The sequence below is a fragment of the Falco peregrinus genome, chromosome 6 (assembly GCF_023634155.1).
Source record: "Falco peregrinus isolate bFalPer1 chromosome 6, bFalPer1.pri, whole genome shotgun sequence".
NCBI classification, from domain to species: Eukaryota; Metazoa; Chordata; class Aves; order Falconiformes; family Falconidae; genus Falco; species Falco peregrinus.
The window spans coordinates 86,439,671-86,457,769 of NC_073726.1; the positions used below are offsets into that span (position 1 = coordinate 86,439,671).

The following is an 18,099-nucleotide window of genomic DNA, read 5'->3' on the forward strand; positions in this document are numbered from 1 at the left end:
TACCCCTCCTGCCTCAGCCATAAGGCTCTCAAGGACACACACCTAAGAAAGGCTCCCCCTTCCCTCTTGTTTGCGGTGTTGAGCAGAGGATTTGTCAGGCTACCACCCACACTGAACTCATCAAAGTGGCAGCAGATATACAGAGACCACTTCGCCCTCCAGCCCAGCCTTTACTATCAGGTACGAGCCATCTCTCCTAGAAGCACAAGACAAGGAGAGCTTTCCAAGGCTGTCAAAGGTGGGTGTGCCAGGATGGGGAGCGTACAACATTTCTTCCTTAAGGACTCAATTTTGTAATTAGGTCAACATCAATAGAAAGGTTCTCCTGCACGGCAAACACTCAGTGAGACTGATGCATCCTGAACAGGTTACCCTGCACCAGCGAGTTATATTTTCCCTCACTGGACCAGTCTGTGTTGGAAATAGAGAGTAGTATTTCTGAACTGCTCAGCAATTGATGATCCTCAGTGCAAGACACTTGTGCAGAGTTCTGTAAACCTACCCAAAAGCCAGCAACTATCAGCTTCTTGAAGACTTGTTTCTTTTTGCATGGTTTGTCCTGTATATTTTTCCCTCTTCATAACAAAGATGCTCAGAACAACCTGCAGCAGCAGCACTGTGGATTAGCAAGGTAACAAAATACAAAACAAACATTGGCCACACAGGATGCCTCAGAGTGTTTTTATTTAACAAAAATAGCTATTCATAGAAACCAACAATGTCAACATGTTCACAGAATTTCATAGGCATCAGTAACCATATGTACAGCTCCAGTCAGGCTCTACAGTCAACCTCATCACAACAGCACAGCATAGGAACCTGAAAAACATCCAGGTGTGGCTTCCATACAATTAATGGGCCTGAAGACAGATGTGGTGTAGCACGCCTCTATTGCAGTTGGCACAGTTTCATTGCTTTGGTAGAAAAATCATTGTTATTGCTATAACTCATTTGTGGTTTTTTTTTTACTTGCTTTTAAATAACTGGGTTATTCCCCATCAAAGCTTTGTTCTCTGTATGAAAAACGTGATTAAAATTGAGCTGCTGCTTTTGGTTACTTGACACTAGTGCTGTAAACCCACTCCTTGTGCCTTGCTGCAACTGCCATCAGACCAAAGGACAGGACATGCCCTTTCTATCCTTCTCCCGGCACAGCTCATCAGCTGGCATTTCATAGCTTCAGTTTTTGTTTAAAAACAAACAATCAAACAAAAAACAGTAAAGAAAGGAATATATACATGGGTGGCTTCAAGTTTCCATTTCAGGATAAGGCAGTTAGGTTTACATGTGTAAGTGCCAGTACAGCTGAGCCCTTCTTTAGGGGGTTGTTTTAAGAGGCAGGCTGCAAGCACAGAGGAGCTCTGGGGGGTGGTCCCCTGAGCAGGCAGCACATCCCAAACACACTGATCCTTCACCTGGCAGCATGGTAAAGGTTGAGACTCACAGAAGCGATAAGAAAGGCTGCACCTGTCCCAGCCAGGAGAGAAACACCTTCCCAGCCCTGATGCTGTGAAGTCTCCATGGCACTAAAAGCAAGCAACGAACCGAAGCTGCTGCTTCGGGGTCTGACGGGAAGCAGCTCTAACCAGCAGAGAGAAGGCATGGAGGGAAGCACACGGCATTGCATCTTCTTCCTTGCCAGTTCTCCTGCACTTAGACTCACCACAACCTGCACAGCAATGGGGACAGTCCCCAGGCTATTTCCACAGTATACTACAGGTATCTGTTGCTGTGCTGGTCATGGTGCCTGAATATCCAGGTGCCCAAGCCCAGGACAACTCTGGGCAACTCCTTCCCAGTACTGAAGCAATTTGGAAAATAATAAATAAATTTAAAAACCAGCCATAAGGCAAGTCCCAAATTGCTTAGACTGGACAAAATAAAAGAACTGTCCACTCCAAACATTCATTGCCCTGTTTAGGTGGAAAGAAGAGGTAGAACTAGTGGACAGAGACCCACCAGAGGCATAAAGGCATTTTAAAATAAGGGGGAAAAACTGACACCAGAAATCAGCATTTTTCAAAGCCTCAGGCAGTCATCCTGGTAACTACCATACCTGAAGGTGTCACCAGAGTCGTGATTCTCCAAGGTCACAAATAGCAGCTTAAAATCCTGCAAGTCACCTTCCTTCTCAGTGCTATACTAACATCCACCACCCTACTGAAATAGCCCAGCCCCCAGGATTGTGAGGCAGGACTCCGATAATTGCAGGAATTTGCAGTCCTAAAGGACAAAGGCAGATGTGTCCAAGGGTCCCTTGGATTAGTATTTTGTCTACTTAAACTCCCTCTAAAGCTTCCCCTGTGGATAACTGGCTAGCTGAAAAAGTTTACATAAACATAGTCCAGCTGGCTGAACAAAAACGCACATCGCTCTCAGCTTATCTGAAGTAAAGCAAAATACACTGTCTTTGGCTGTCCTTGTTACACAATAACAGGAAGATTTTGGTGGGAAAAGAATGTTGCAGGTGGGAACAGATAACTACAGAAGAGAAACTAGGGGCGGGCTTGGTATTTAGGCAACTAACCAATAATGAGCTTAACTTTTGTAATATGTATGAGCTAATTATAAGAAGGCATAAAAGGTGACTGTAAGGGACAATAAACGAAGTCTGCTGATCACTCATATTGAGTGACTGTGTCTTCCCTCCGTCGCAACATTCCCCTCCAGCTTTACAGTCCCTTGGGCACAGGCCTTCACAGCACAAGTAGTGCTGCCAATAGCCAATTCACCAGCATCACAAGTTGCCCCAGGACACAGTTAGGTTTTTTGGGAAGCACCATGATCAGCTATGGTAAAATTCTGGCAGCAGGGGTGACAGACAGGAATGACAGTAACAGTACAAGCAGCTCAAGGAAGCACATGCATATGCAGAAACCTAAGCGTACTAGTCCCCAAAATGGAGCATCCAGCATCACGGGGCAGCCACAGCGAGAGCCACACTGCAGAGCACAAGCCTAAGGCCACCTCCTGTCCCAGGCCCGGAGCTCGCCAGAGAGGTCTGTTAGTGTGCCCTCACTTCTGCCCCGCAGCAGCACCTCAGTGACAGAGACAGCAGCAGTTGACCAGACAATCACGAAGCTGCCTTTTCAATGGCAGCCTCCAGATGCACAGCCTTAGACTAAACCATCCCAGGGCTTTCATTCTTTGAGAAAATTTACTGTTCTTTGCTGCATATCCCATATATGCAACAGAAGAACAAAAGGCGTTTTAGAAAGAAGGTATTCATTCTTACTTAAGTAAGAGCTAATACATTTACCTTCTAAAATGTATAAATACAGACCAAATACCATTAAGGTGACTGCCTTGGGAAAAAAAGGCAGAGATTAAAAAACAGACCTATATCTTCATATGTAGCCACCAAGAGTCCTCACTTGGTGCACTACTGGCTTTCAGGAGATCTGTTTTGCATCGGCTCTTGTCTTCTATAAGCTCTTGTAATACTGTATATGCCACTGCCCAAGAACACCAGTGAGATGACCACAAAGTAAGAGGCATAAATCATGAACTGCAGAGAAGGGGAATAAAAATAATAATAAAAAAGAAGCAGTTAAGTTAAATCAAGCAGTTATCAAATTTATAAGAAAATTAATACAAGAGCTCCTTTCCTCTTCTAAAATATCAGGAATCAGTGATTATTCCTCTGTCAAACCCTTGACCCAGAAACAGGTAGCTGAGGAGCTTTACAGCTTGGTTTACTTTCCTCCCTCCCATCAGTAGAGCTAAGAGAGGCTATCATACCTGGGTGAAGATGTCCAGCCCAAGCCCACTGGCATCCACAACAATCAAAGTGAGCAGAGTCTGAAGTGCTAAGGCAATGAAAGTATTGACCCCAAACACCAGGGCATACCGCTCCACGCTGAGATTTGTAGCAATCTGAAACCTGGAAAGAAATGCATGACCAGAAACTTAAAGACAGGGAAAGAGCTGGGAAATGTGAGAATAGGAGGAACAAGCTCTGGACAAGAAGACTACGCAACGTGAAGAGTTACATAGACTGGTCCAGTATTTTCCACAGTTAAATTACTTTACACTGATAGTTTACTTTTCTAAATAGGATCATTACAGACTAGCATAGAATCTAAAAGAGACCCCGAGACACATGTAAAAAACTTTAAAAAAAAAAAAAGCAACCAAGCCCCAAAGCACCACTCTGGGAGCTCTGTGAGTTTCAGTCTTACTGAAGCAGCCCCCCTGTCTGATGTAGCTAAAGGGTCTTGTCACACAGAGAAGATACAACATGCTCTGATCCCAGAGAGTTGTTGGTAATCTCAAAGTGTCAGCCTACTGCAGTGTGGTCCATAACCTCCCACATCCCTCTAACCAGAGCTCCTTCTGCAGTTACCAGCTTCAGCATCACCCCTCATATTGTACTTGGACTGTCTTGTTGCGATTATGCACATGTGGTTCAACAACAACTGTGTTTTCCTCCCCAAAATGAGAAACAACATTGAAGTTTTCCTCCTTAGAGGTTAGGAGAAGTTGACACTTCAACACAGGCAAATTGTTGTCCTCTTCTCATCTGTTAACACTTTGCTCCAGCCATGTTTATGAAAAACATTCTCCTGGCAAGCAGCACTGTCTAATATTTGGAAGCAGTCACTTTAGTGTCATAAGACTTTTAAGCTTGAGCAGACTATCAGCCAAATATATCTCTATGTCTCAGTTTCCAACCTGAATCACCACACCACACATAACTTTGCAACAGATTTGTGGCAGGCAAGACTAGATACACGGAAAATACGCCAGCTTTCATACCAGTTGTAACCTTGAGAGCAATTTACATTAAAAGGATACTCACGTTGCTATCGTGATTAGCAGCATGTAGATAATTCTGAAGACAACATAGGATGCATAGCACACCCAGATATTCCGAACAGTGTCCATAATATATACAGCAGCAGCAATAAGAAAGGAGAACAGGGCAAGTGCCACTTCACCCCACATTGCCCAGGATGTTTTTATGTGACCCACAACAAACACTGCAACAGCTCCTGTGAGGGGAATGAAAGCATAACTGTTAGTAATTGGAACTAGAGCAAAGGAGCTGTATAGCCCCTAATAGCCAAACACAACTGAAGTGGAGGATACTCATGTGCACACCTCAGCACCACTCCTTCCCGACCTCTCCCTCACCTGGAACCCTGCTGAAAACTCCCATTCTCTTTTACAGGAACAGGGGAGAAAAAAAAAAAAAAAAAAAAAAAAAAGAAAACCAAAAGGTCCAAACGACAGCCCCAGGACTCAGACCTGACCACAGCCACTCAGTCCTCTGTGCCTGACTGTAGCAGTGTTGTTAGTTGGACTACAGAGAAATGCAAACCCCAGTTCTCAAAAGCACTCAGCTAATTATTTTGTGGTGCTTTAGCAGGTGTAGGAGGGAGGAAGACACTACCCACTTTGATAACACAGCTGCTACAGCTCTTTCCCAGGAGGCAGAAAAAACTACATCTACTGTCATCTTCATGCTGGCCTGTAAGATTAAGAGCAGGGTCCCGATCCATGTCTCCCAGGATGCAGCCTGATTGCAAGCTACAATCAGGCACTGTTGATTGTGCAAGAGCCATCCTTTACAACCAGAACAGGTTTGTAACTCCTGCTGGATTTTATGAAGCGGGAGTGAGGAGAGACAATGGATCACAAGATGTAAAGTACATGATACTTCATGCAATTCAATGAGCAGACGAAGTGCGTTTCATGCACTATCACACCTGCAACTACTGAGAAGCTCAAATACATATTGCATTACAAGAAAATTCCCATTTGAAGTAGGCCTTGTTCTGCAAACAAGCCAAATAGCAACCAACAGCATAACAACGCTGCTGTACGCAGCAAACAAGAGAGTGTACTGACAAAGCGAGATTTACTGGAGATCTGAGAAACAGGATTGTTTTCAGCATTTGACCACTGTACAGTAGCGCTACAGTGCAGCATCTAAGCTCTTTGCAGCCTTTAGCTGGCCTGCTGTCTTAGAAATCCTTCAAGCACATGAAGACTCCTTGTGTACCATCAGTGTGTACAAGCTTGCAACCCTGTCAGACCCTTGCATCAACCTTGCAGGCTAGTGAAGAAGGTAGCTATGCCAAGGGAAAGGCATTTATTTCTCCCCACTAAACTCTTATTTCTAATGCCTGCTGTGACACCACCCAACTGACATTCTGCTCTTTGAAAGCCTGGCTCCCACAGTAGCAAAACCCTGAGATGCAAAAAGCAGCCAAATCCTAGAGCCTTCTCTCTACTGTCTCAGCAATTCTGAAACATGGGAACAGACAGGACTCTCTGGGGATCTCATAGCAACTCATGAGTTTGTACTCCCCCTGTGTCTCAAGGTTATATCAGCCTGACACCCGATTATGACAAGATATACAATCCATGCCCTGCAATTAGACACCTACACTGATCCAGTGGTTTCACAACCCAGCCTGATAAAGGATTGCCACATTCCCAAGAAGGTGCAGGGATGCAGCTCAGCAGTCAGTTGACCTCACTAGAAGGAACAGTATTTATCTTGCCCAGGACAGGCAGCTGACAGTCACGAGTCACAACAGTCAACTTACTCTTCTGCAGGACAGCACAGGTACACGCAGGGATGGCAATAGCATCTTACACAAAGGTTGCCAAACATTGCTTGTAACTGAGCACAAAATGACCAAGAGCCAGGAAAATGGCAAATCAGATCTGGGATGCTGTGCTGGTTTTCACTGGGGCAGAGCTAATTTTTCTTCATAGTAGCTAGTACAGGGCTGTGGTTTGGATTTGAGCTGGAAACAGGGTCGGTAACACTGGCATATTTCAGTTACTGCTGAGCCATGCTTACACAGAGTCTTTCTGCTTCCCACCCACCCCGGCGGCGAGCAGGCTGGGGGTGCACAAGAAGCTGGGAGGGGACACGGCTGGGACAGCTGACCCCAACTGCCCAAAGGGATCTCCCACACCATACGAGGCTCAGCATATAAAGCTGGGGGAAGAAGGAATGATGGCACTTGTCTTCCCAATAATTGTTGCACATGATGCAGCCCTGCTTTCCTGGAGGTGGCTGAGCACCTGCCTGCCGATGGGAAGCAGTGAATGAATTCCTCGTTTTGCTTTGTTGCGTGCCTAACTTTTGCTTTACCTATTAAACTGTCTTTATCTCAACCCATGAGTTTTCTTACTTTTACTCTTCTGATTCTCTCCCCCATCCCACTGGGGGGGAGCAAGCAAGCAGCTGGGTGGTGTTTAGTTTCCAGCTGGAGTTAAACCACAACAGTCCTTTTTGGCACCCAGCATGGGGCTCAAAGGGTTCAAGATAACAACCAATTTGATTGGAATATGCTAGACTGAGTTTATAGTTGTTATTGCTGTTTAGCTATTAATCACCAGGCTCCTGTGCTTGCATGGGGCTCACTTGCCTTAGTGTATACTAGAGTCTAGTGCTCATTAGTGACTGCTCGTTGCATTTGTTGCCCGCTGTACTGCCACACTGCTTATCTCCCTGTGCTGTGCCCGGGAACATTCTGATAACAGCCACGGTGACGTGCCGGGGCTGGCGGATGGCCAGGGCATGGCTGCTGCTTCTGTGCTGCTGTACTGGTCAGGCTGGAACTCCAGTCAAAGGGACTGTGACCTGTGGATGAGCCCACGCAGGAGCAGGACACCCCGAAGCGTCCGTGGCCGTGAATAAGCCCATGCCAGAGCAGGTACAGCTCAAAGTGTCTGTGGCCATGGTTATGTTTGTGCTGCAGCAGGTACAGCTCTGAAGGCGTTGTGCCCCATGGAAAAGGCCACACTGGAACAAGTGTGCCACAAAGCAACTGTGGCTGTGGATAAGTCTATACCATAGCAGGTATACCCTTGAAGAGATTATGGCTTACAGGTAAGGCTCCACTTGGAGCATGTACAACCCTAAGGGACTGATCTGGGATGCACCAGAAAAGGTATTTCTAGTAAAGGGAGAAGAGTGAACAGTACATCCTTCTACAAGTCTGAGGCCCCAATGAATAAAGCTCAGTGCAGCTTCAGTCATCCACCTTTAAAAAGGATTGCAACTCAAACTAGGTTTTATGCAAAGAGGGGCTAGTAAAATGGCAAAGTGAACAAAGAGCTTAACTTTACCAAAGAACAACTAGAAAAAACTTGGCTTCTTTGGCCCAGAGCAAAGATGTTTTGCTAAAATACAACCTTGGCATGACATCGGAGATAAATAAACCTCTCATTTATAAATTCAAACTGGAAATCAGAAATTAAAGCATTTGCACTAGCACCTAGCAAGTCAGGTCACTGGATGCTCATCCTTAACAGGTCCCTTCCATTCCTGTTACACACTTCAAGCTTTTAGTTGAGATTATTACTTCACTGAATTTCACTTATTCCAAGCAATGAATCTGTGTCAGCCAGAAGGATTTTTTGGTTCTGTCTTTCAAGCAGTTCAGGGACAGAGGCTAATTTAATTTGCTTTCAGAAAACATCACCCAAAATGATTCAACCATTTATAAAAATGACAGAGGAAAAAAAATGAAAAAGGGAAACTAAAAAAATTCAGTTTTACATAAGTTTAGTGTCAAACATCTTTTCTTCAAGTAGGTCCATTGTTCACAGACCTTTAAAAATATATATAAAAAAAGAACCTTGATATCAAAGATGTTCATAATATTTGAAGAACACTTTTCTGGGAGTATTTCTGTTTGGCCACACTATGGGTATTCTTTCCCCTGGTAGCAATTTTCTCTTTCCTGGGACTAAGGCAGGATGGTAGAGGAAACCAAATTGAACAAGAAATATGAGCCACAGCAGCATGCTAGAGTGGAGGAGCAGTGTATGACAGAAATTATTTCATAGCGAAAGCCTTCAGAACCAAGTTGCCAAGTTTCAAACCCAGCTAACAATAGGTGGTAGACCAGCTGTTAGAACTACAAAACAGCCACAGCTTCCCACTGAACTCCAACAGGGGGCTGGTGAGCATGCCCAAGGAAGTACTAGGCCTTCCTTGTTTGTGTACATTGGTTTCTTTTGTGCCCAAGTGATGTACACAGCAGATGGTGGAATGACAACGCCATCAAAGAAAGGGAACATACTGCAGCAACGCCTAGAAAGCCTCTGTAAGGGTATGTTAGCTATATTAAAAGGTATTGTCCTAGTTCTGGCAATTAGTATTAAACAACTTAACAAACAAATGTTTGTGTTGACTGACCTACCTGTCCCTTTCAAGTCAAGCACCTTCTTTCACCTTAATAGCTTTTCTGCCTAACAGTGCTGAAATGACTGCGTGTGGCTCACTACATGCTGCGTGTGTACAGGAACCCTTCATATGTTCCCTACGATCTCTGCCAGAGAAAAAAAAGCGACAAACCCACAGAACCCTTAGCCTGACTTTGAGTGGTTAAAACAAGCATAACTCCACTGACATAGTGACAGCCAAGGACACAGAGTCAGCCACATGCCTGGAACCTTCTGCCAAATTTTTCATAATGAAGGTTGACTTGGGAGGCTCCTTTAAACACGTATGTACTGGATTACCAGAATTAGGGCTGTGTGTAGCAACTAACTCAACACTGAGCACCATACCGGTGCGTGTCACGGAAGAGTCACCCTGAATGCCATGATTGTGTCTCCTGCATACCTGGGGGAACACAAGACACTTCCAAACCATGCTCTGGTGACCTTGTGGGACGCTAGGCATTTCTCACAGCAGACCAGGAGCTATGCCAGAAGCTTACCTAGCAGTGTCGAGGCTGCCTCCACAGCACCATTGTAGATCTCTGTGCTATGAGAAGGCAGCACCATCTCCCACAGGCCCTGAGCATAGTTGATGACCTGGAAGTAGCCGCAGGTGGACAGTGCCCACCACACTGACCAGCAGAACATGGTCTGGGAGGAGTAGCACTGGAGGAAGTCCTGCCAGAGATCTTTCAGCACCTTTATGATGTCTACTTTCTGCTCCTGCAGAGACTGGAGAAGGAAGAGGAAAGTAATGTTAAGGCTTTGTTTATAAATAGTTCACACTGCTCCACAAAAATCACCCCTTTCGAGTGGTCTGATCACTGGTGAGTGACAGTACCACTCTCGGACACAAACCTCCACAGAGTAATGAAAAAAAGCTTCTCCATCCCACAGTCTCAGTGGCTGGTCTCTGCCCAAACCAAGGCTGTCCCTTTACATGCAGAGGAAGGGTTCAGTCCCAGGCACCCACCTCTGGCTCTCTCAAGCAGAAAGCAGTAACCACTAGATGTTATAAGTACTGTGTGAGCAACTGAAGGGTACCAGAGAGAAGCGACACAGAACAGAACACAATACCCACTGTGACAAGACAGGATCAGAAGCCGGTCCCTCAAATCACACAGGCAAAAAGCATCACTGCCACTTTTAAGTTCTGATCCAAACAACCAAATTTGCTAGTGCAGTGAACGTGAAAGCCACCAGATTAGTATAGTCCCCACAAATAAGTCAATTTTCTTTAGTACTAGCATTCAGGGATTATAAATATTCAAAGAAGCAATCTCATTACGCCACACACTATGCCTGCTAATGTTCACCAAGGCTCTGAGAAGATGAGATGTTGCCTGCAGATCTTAAGAGAAACAGAAGCTACTTCCACCAGACGCTGCTATTGCAAATGACAGCTCCTGTATATACAAGTGCTCTGAAGAGTGGCATGAGATAAAAATGAAGCTTTCCCCTCGAAATCTTTCTAGAAAGAGCATGAAAGGGGCAGACGCATGAAGTGGTGTGAAAAAAAAAAGTTAATCGGTTCCAGCAACAGGGCATGACAACAAATGGAAGTTTTTACGTACAGGCTGTTACAGTCCTGTTCCTAACCACTTTATGCCAACAGCAGCGGAGGAAACAAGCATGTCTTTACTTTGTAGACAGAGCTACTGATTACATTTGCTGCATGCAAACACACACAGTCTTTCTAGACAGACAAGACCCTTCTTGAGTAAGTCAGAGCAGCAGTTACTTCATGTGAGACTGGGCAGGGCCCCCAAGGCCCACCCAGCATCTCTAGCCCCTGTGAACTTGGATCCCCTGCTGGGTAACATACAGCAGCACTGTCACTGAAGTGAGGTACAGATATTTCGGAGCAGTTTCTGGACAGCAGCAGCAACTTTGGGCTCTTGGCAGTACGCCCTTTCCCTGGGAGAATCATGCAGTGCATGCCTCGGAAAGACTATTCTCCATGCTCAATAAAACTCATTTTAAGGTGTTTCTACTAAAACCCCCTAAAGACCACAGCCTAGCTCTGTCCTGAACACCTTTTTTTTCCACCCCTCAAAGTCTCACTGATTTCTAAGCGTCATTATTAAACACCACACAGTCCTGCTGGTGCTTTGCCAAAACGCTTGCTCTACATGTGATTGCAATTCCTCCTAAGCCCAAGAGAACTGCCTGGGAAGAGGTATGCTCGTGGCAACGAGACCTTGGCAACATAAATCCCACACAGAAGGTTTCACACGGAGCTCAAGTTTAGGCACAGGAAAACTAGGGAAGGGAACAGTTACATACACTGCAAAAACTGATTTGGAACATTTAACCCAAGCATGTGCTTGATAAGCAAGAATGGCCCATCTGCCCTCCCAGCACCTGGCAGTGCTTCCTCAGTACCTTCTGTACAGCCTTTTGTTGATGCTCGTGAAATGTGGTTGCCGTTACCTTAGTAAGACGGACTACCCCCACACACCAGTGCTTAACAGCTTTTAGCATCTGGTAAAACTAAACTCTGGAGAGTTATGCAAGTGTACTTGCTCCTTTTTTAAAGCTGTCGCCATTAGTTTGTAACCACCCTTGCTCTCGCAGGATGGGAGTAAGATAAGCAAGAGGGACGGTAAGTTATAGTAATACTGTAGTCATTATTGTACAGAATTTGTCTTGTTTAATAAAACCCTTCAGCATGCAAGTATAGCATGCATAAAAATACTTTTGCTCACACAAGATCGTGCTGGATGGGGCAGGATTAAGTCCCTGGAATGTTAATACCTTTAATTCCCAGCTGTAGCTAGAAGCAGCTGAAAGTGGCCCTGGATGCTGCCTCTACTTGCTAAGTGAAATACCCATTAGCTGACTAGACCAACAGCCATGCTTACCTTTTGGCTCGTTCTCAGAACGAGCACAACCTCCTCCTGACCGAGGAGAAAGGCTGAGCTCTTCCCCAGGGCTTCACATCCCCCTGCCATGACAGGCTCTCCGTACGCATGCTTTACCTGGAGCAGCACAACAGAAACTCACCCGACAGGCAACTACACACACGCATCAGGCCTCAAAACTAGAGGCTGCTTGCTCGCCACCTCACGGGACTCAGCACATCCTGCCACCAGACAAAGGCACCTGCACGCTTGTTTCCATAGAAGTGACTTTGTCAGAGGTTACACAGCCCACAGAAGCCACCAGTCAGGGTACGACCTTGGTGCTCTCGGAGCTGGATTAAGCTGTTATTACACACAGGTACTTCCTGCAATTCACTTCTATTCTGCCTATCTGTAACTAATCAATATCAGCCTGTAAGTGCTCTGAAGGACTACTGCAGTTTCCTTGATTGATCAGTTTCCTTCCAGGATCATAAGATAAAACCCAGTTACTACATTGCTTATTACTGCACAGCTTACACAACAGTTGAAGTAACAAGTATTTTCAAAACGCAAGTGCAGGAAGAACTACCTCTTTTCTGTAAGTCACAGAGTGCATCCAGAAGCACACACAGAATTTGGACAGACACAATTTTTAGTGCTCGAGAGATGTCCCTCGCTTTGTACCATTGAACAGCAATTTGATGCCCAGAGAACTTTAATCACTGCCTTGCAAGACACATGGAATAACTTCGGAGAAACTAAAGAGCAGCTTACCACGCTCCATCAGCAAAAGGAAGCCAGGAATAAATTTTCCTGTGCTGTGAATAAGGAAGTGGGATAAGCAAAGGGATACTATTTGCCATTGAATAGTACATCTCCACCGCTGCGTAGATATTATGCATGCATGACAACATCAGTATTGCATCTTCCCCTGCTGTAAACCCAGGGCACAACTCACCTGTTTCTCTGCTGAATGACCCTCCCTGTTCAAGGGAACTTCGGTCTCATCCTCCCAGCCAGGTGCCCTCTGCACATCAGGTTGATCTTGGACAGCCGATCCATTTTTACAGTCCATGACCTTCATTTCCCAACCGAGCTGCTGACTTGGGACATGGTGGAAGAAAAGACTTTTCTGTGGCATCGGCAGAAACCACGCTGTACCAAAGGCAATGGATATGCTGGTTAAGGAAATAACATTCAAGCTGAAGAGGGACCATCCTGCCACTGACACAAGGATCTGCCCGGACACTGAGCCCACCGTATAGCCCACCAGGGTGGCACTCCGGCAGTAGCTGGTGACCTTCTGGTACAGATTGACATCGACGACGCTGTAGATGTAGGAGTAATAGGCAATGTCGGCGGCAGTCCCCATCCCGTAGAAAAACTCGAGGAACTGGATGGGCCGCAGCCCCTCGGCGTACAGCAGCATGAACCAGGTGACGATGAGGCTCAGGCCCTGCAGCAGGACCACGGGCTTGTACCGCAGGTAGTCGGTGGCCAGGAACACCGGGAACAGCAGCGCCAGGTAGGAGTACGTCCACACCGGGTAAATCTCATTGAACACCTGGGAAGGGGAGGAAAAGACGGCGGTAACCCCCAGCACCCGCGCACCGCGAGCAAAGCGCGGACACAGGCACCCAGGCGGGGCCGGGGGGGGCGGGGGCCGGGCCGCGGTACCTGGCTCTCGGTGAGGTTTTTGGGCGGCCCCAGCAGGTACCGGGTGAGGAAGGGCTCCGAGGGCCGCACGCTGCAGAAGAAGCCGTAGGCGCACAGCAGCGCCGTAGGCAGCGCCCAGCAGCACCCGCCGCCGCCGCCGCCGGCCCGGGCAGAGCGCCGCGCCAGCCGGTCCCCACGCGGCCCCGCCATGCCAGGCAGGGGCCGGCCCGGAGCGCAGCGGCGGCCGCGGGCACGGCCCGGGTCACCTCGCGCCGCCTCCCCCCAAAGGCACCGCTGCGCTTAAGCGCCATTCGCCGGCGGGGGGGAGGCGGGGCTCTGTGCTGCTCTCTGACTGGGCGCCACCCCCTCGCTCGGCGAGGCCGGCCAATGGGGAGCTGCGGGGCGGGAGAGGGGCCCACGTGCGCGGAGGGCGGGGCCGTGGCCCGCCCGCCCCCCGCCGCCCCGGCGGTGCCGCGGGCCTGTGAGGGGAGCCGGCGGCGGGGGGCACCGGGGGCGCCGGGAGGCCGCGGGGGAAGGGGCGGCGTGTTCGGCGGGTTGCGACAGGCGTTCAGCGGGGCCGCGGAGAGCGGGGCTGGCACCGCGCGTGTGGGCGCAGGAGGAGGCGGGCAGCTGGCCGAGCCTTGGGCACTGCTGAGCCCCCCGCGGGTCAGTCTCCCCGCAGAGCCCCTCATCGCCCGGTTCCCCGAGGCAGGGACGAGCCTTTCCTGGAATCCGTCTCACGGAGGAGACCCCTGCCCGCTGTGCTGTGCGGGTCGCTCCTCCCCGGCCCAACGGCCTGCCGCTCCGCCGCTTCTTCCCTGCAGCCAGGTAAGAGCTGGATCCGCTCCTGGGCTTTGACACAAGCTTCACCGTGTCGTCCAGCCAAAAGAAATGTTAGACAAGAGGGGAAAATAAAACTGTTACATTCAGAATAGTTCCCTACGGCGTCATTACGTTCAGAATAATTACCTACGGCTTCGCCCAGAACTACTATTCTTAAAGCTTTGGCAATCCTCCTCTAAGCTATTTGCTGTTCTGCTACTCGGTCTATCCCACATTGTCTTTCCATGGACCTGCCTTGCCTCTCCCTGTGCCCTGCTCCCTCGATCTCCACTGCCAGGGCTTCCTACGCCGTCCCTACCCTTGCGTCTCCAAACTGGCTGATGCCATCGAAGGTTCATACCGGGGGTCAGGCCCCCCACCTGTGCGATGGTCCGTCCTGCCTCCTAGCTGGGGTCGCTGCTCCAGGCAGTAAAACGAAACCCTCCGAAGGCATCTGGCTATACACAGTTGGCCGGGTGTAGTGAAAATTATTAAATTGATTACTGCTTATGATAAAGCCTTTGCCTTTAATTAGGAATTGTTTAACTTAGACGGGGAGCTCAGGGAGCTCAAGGACAACATTAATGAACAGCTGGTGTTGGTCCTGAGCCCCCTGAACAGGCAGGCTGTGAGCAGGACCATCAGACAATAAATACTGTGTGCAGCTGTGTCATGACAGTAACTCCACCACGCTCGGGCATCTGGCCAACATCCCTGGCCTGTGTGGAGCTTATGGATTGTGAGACAATGCATGCCAAAGTTGACATACACTAGGTATGTAAACTATTTTTGTTTTTCACTGAGTATAAAGGCAGGCAAGCTCTGGGCTTGGCCAGAAGCCTCACCTACGGGTGGATGCGCTGCGTAGGAATTGTCCCAGTTACTGAGAGACTCCTGCCGCTGGCTGCAACGGGGCTTCCCAGCCCAAGTGTGGGCCTGGATGATGTTAAGGTGGTAATTGGTAATGTATCCTTTTCTTAGTCTCTGTAATGCTTTGCAGTAATGATTTGATGCTTTGCTCCTATTGCTTTTTTATCATATTGTGCATAATAACTAGCACTTTTATCATATTGCATGCTATTTTCCTTTATTATACTGTAATATAATAAATTGCATTTATTCTTATATTTGATTTGGAGTTCATTTTTGCTTGGTATCCAGTCAACCAGCAAAACAGTGGGCAAGAACAGGTTCCTCTCAGCCCCAGAACCAATTCCTTGAACTTCAGAATTTTATTATTATCACCATTATCATAGTTTAATAAACACAGCTACAAAAGGTAAAGTGCAGCTAAACATTTAGGTCCTGTATCATCTGGCATTGGTGGTTTGCTGCTTTCTGGCTATCTTCTGGGTCTAGCAAAATTTCCTTTCAGTTGTTCTCAAGCCGTTGCTCCTCAGCATCTCCATGTTCTGTTTTGTTTGCAGGTTTATTAAAAAAAAAAGAAAAAAAAGAAAAAAAAATAGAAGAATTGCCATTCCACCACAATTTAGCTTGAAGCAAAACTCTAAATAGAAAGATTCAGCTCCTGTTAATACTGCCATCCATCTCAACCATTTGCAAGGCATTGCTGATCTCTTAAAATAACACGGTTAGAGTGAAATGAGCTGGAACAATGAGTGATGAGCAAGTTGCCATGGGGAAGTGAACAGAAACGCACAGTTCCCTCTCACTTAGCTCTTAGCAGCCCCTCTGTTCTGCTGGCATGTGGCTCAGTAGCAGGTAATAAAAGATATGGCCTGATAGCATGAGGTGTAGTGCATCCTCTTTCCAATCTGGGTTATCGCTTCATGCCAAGCAGAGGTGGGAGGAAAAAATAGAACCTTGGAGTTCCCATGGTGCGCCCTGCCTAGGGGCAGCAGCTCCCACAACTTCCAGGCTGCTCATAGGATCTGGTGGGTGGCTTCGGTCCTTTCCAAAGCAGCAGTCCCTAGAGCTGTACCACTGGAGCTCAGCTGCTGTTTCCAGGGAATTGGCAGGGGTAGAGGGAGTTACGTCAGCTCAACCTGTCTCCTTGAAGCAGTAGAGTCAGGCAACCTAGATTTCTTTTCCAAAAACTGCATAAGAAAAAGAACTTGAAAAGTTCTGATTTAAATACTCCAGGTTTTCTCAGGGTTTCTTTTGTTCTCAAAAGAGCTTGCCTTGTTTGTTTTCACAGAATATTTTCAGCCTTTGGATACAAGATAAAATTTTATTCCCTGAATTTTAACTTCTGTCTTTCATTCCCTAGACTTCCTCACTATTTTCTCTTTCCATCTTGCCATTCTACTAAAAAAAGTAAGGCAAGGTTAAAGATGTTTGGTAGCAAAGAAAAACCTGAAAACTTCCAGTATTTTTTCCAAGAGGGAAGACATAAGCTGTTGAAGGTATGGTTTCCTTACTTAAGCTTACCTTCCTTTCTCAACAAACACACACCTTTTTCAGTGGAAAAAAGGAGAAATAGGAAGCTTAAAAATAAATTTATAGGAATGGGGAAAAATTCCTACCCTTCAACTGTATTTTTTTTAATTCCAAAAGCAAAATAACCTTATAATATATGTTAGCATTAAACAATGTCTGGTTTAATCCCTAAGCTATGTGCTTGTTCATTTCTAGCTTCCCAGGTGGGTAATGTGAAGACTGTTTTGAAAATCACCACATTACACACAGGATAAAACCATTTTCCAGAGAAAATCATTCTCTTACCAGAAAGATTTGACCAATTTGAGTGATTGCTATTATTCTGAACACTTCCACGTAAATAATATTACATGAAAAGAATTATAAAATCTTTCAAGACCGTAACAGTTAGTGGCAAGTGTGACAGAGAGGTACCACCTGCACGTGTCATCCAACCCGACTAAGTGATAGTTGCAGCTTGGATGCACGGTGTGATGGCTGCCCTTTACAGACAGAACTCTGGCTTCTACATCTGAACAGTTCCCAGTGAGTAACATGTTTTATGCCGCCACGTAGCTCATGCAGTAGTATTGGACATAACCCTTCTGTGCTGGGTTTCACTCAGAACTGCCTTCGGAGCTTATGAGTTTCCTCAAACAACCTCTTTATCAGAAGCCTCACCTTCATACAAAGGGTCGTTGTACACTAGAAGGCTGTCTTGCTGGCTGTGTTTTCCTGCTCCTCTGTTGCACAAGGGAAGCTTGAAACCTGTCTGTACTTACCCAGAACTCTTCAGATTTTCAGATCAATCTCAGAAATTGCTGCTGGCACTTTGGAAGAAAAGGATCACACCAAGCCCTTGTGGCTGGGGATGCTTGATTCAGCATGAGATCCAAGCAACTCATGTGAATGCATGTCCGTCTCAGAGGCAACAACTTTTAAGGTCACAGCTTATCCACGTGTGGTGGGTTGGTCATGGCTGAATGCCACGTGCCCACCAAGCCACTCTATCAGTCCCCTCCTCAACAGAATGGGGGGCAGAAAAGATGGAACAAAGCCTTGTGGGTCAAGATTCAAGGCAGTTTAATGAAGCAATAGCAAAAGTTGTGTGCATGGAAGCAAAGGAAAACAGAAGATGTTATTCTCTGCTTCCCATCAGCAGGCAATGGTCAGCCACTTCCCGGGAAGCAGGGCTTTGGTA

At 47.0% G+C, this 18,099-nt stretch overlaps 1 protein-coding gene across 2 annotated transcripts; it reads right to left on the bottom strand.

Annotated features, from left to right (window-relative positions):
- Positions 1-653: 653 nt before the first annotated feature.
- On the bottom strand, positions 654-13,963 carry SLC19A2 (solute carrier family 19 member 2). 2 transcript variants are annotated; one of them, XR_008747941.1, is made up of 7 exons: positions 13,719-13,963; positions 13,000-13,605; positions 9,696-9,927; positions 4,802-4,994; positions 3,742-3,883; positions 2,659-3,508; positions 654-2,295 (listed from the first exon to the last, which is right to left on the bottom strand). XR_008747941.1 is itself a non-coding variant. In XM_013296822.3 (6 exons), the coding sequence occupies exons 1-6, from the start codon at positions 13,905-13,907 to the stop codon at positions 3,383-3,385; spliced, it is 1,488 nt and encodes a 495-aa protein (XP_013152276.3). In that variant the 5' UTR covers positions 13,908-13,963; the 3' UTR covers positions 654-3,382. The 2 variants fall into 2 exon arrangements, 1 of the variants encoding a protein (XP_013152276.3); XM_013296822.3 differs by having other exon boundaries at positions 654-3,508.
- Positions 13,964-18,099: the final 4,136 nt, after the last annotated feature.

Coding starts and splice junctions, on each gene's coding strand:
- SLC19A2 (XM_013296822.3), bottom strand. CDS start 13,907: ATGGCGGGGCCGCGTGGGGACCGGCTGGCGCGGCGCTCTGCCCGGGCC. Junction 3,884..4,801: donor CTGCTAATCACGATAGCAAC/GTGAGTATCCTT, acceptor ATTTCTTTCCAG/GTTTCAGATTGCTACAAATC. Junction 3,509..3,741: donor GGCTGGACATCTTCACCCAG/GTATGATAGCCT, acceptor CCTTCTCTGCAG/TTCATGATTTATGCCTCTTA.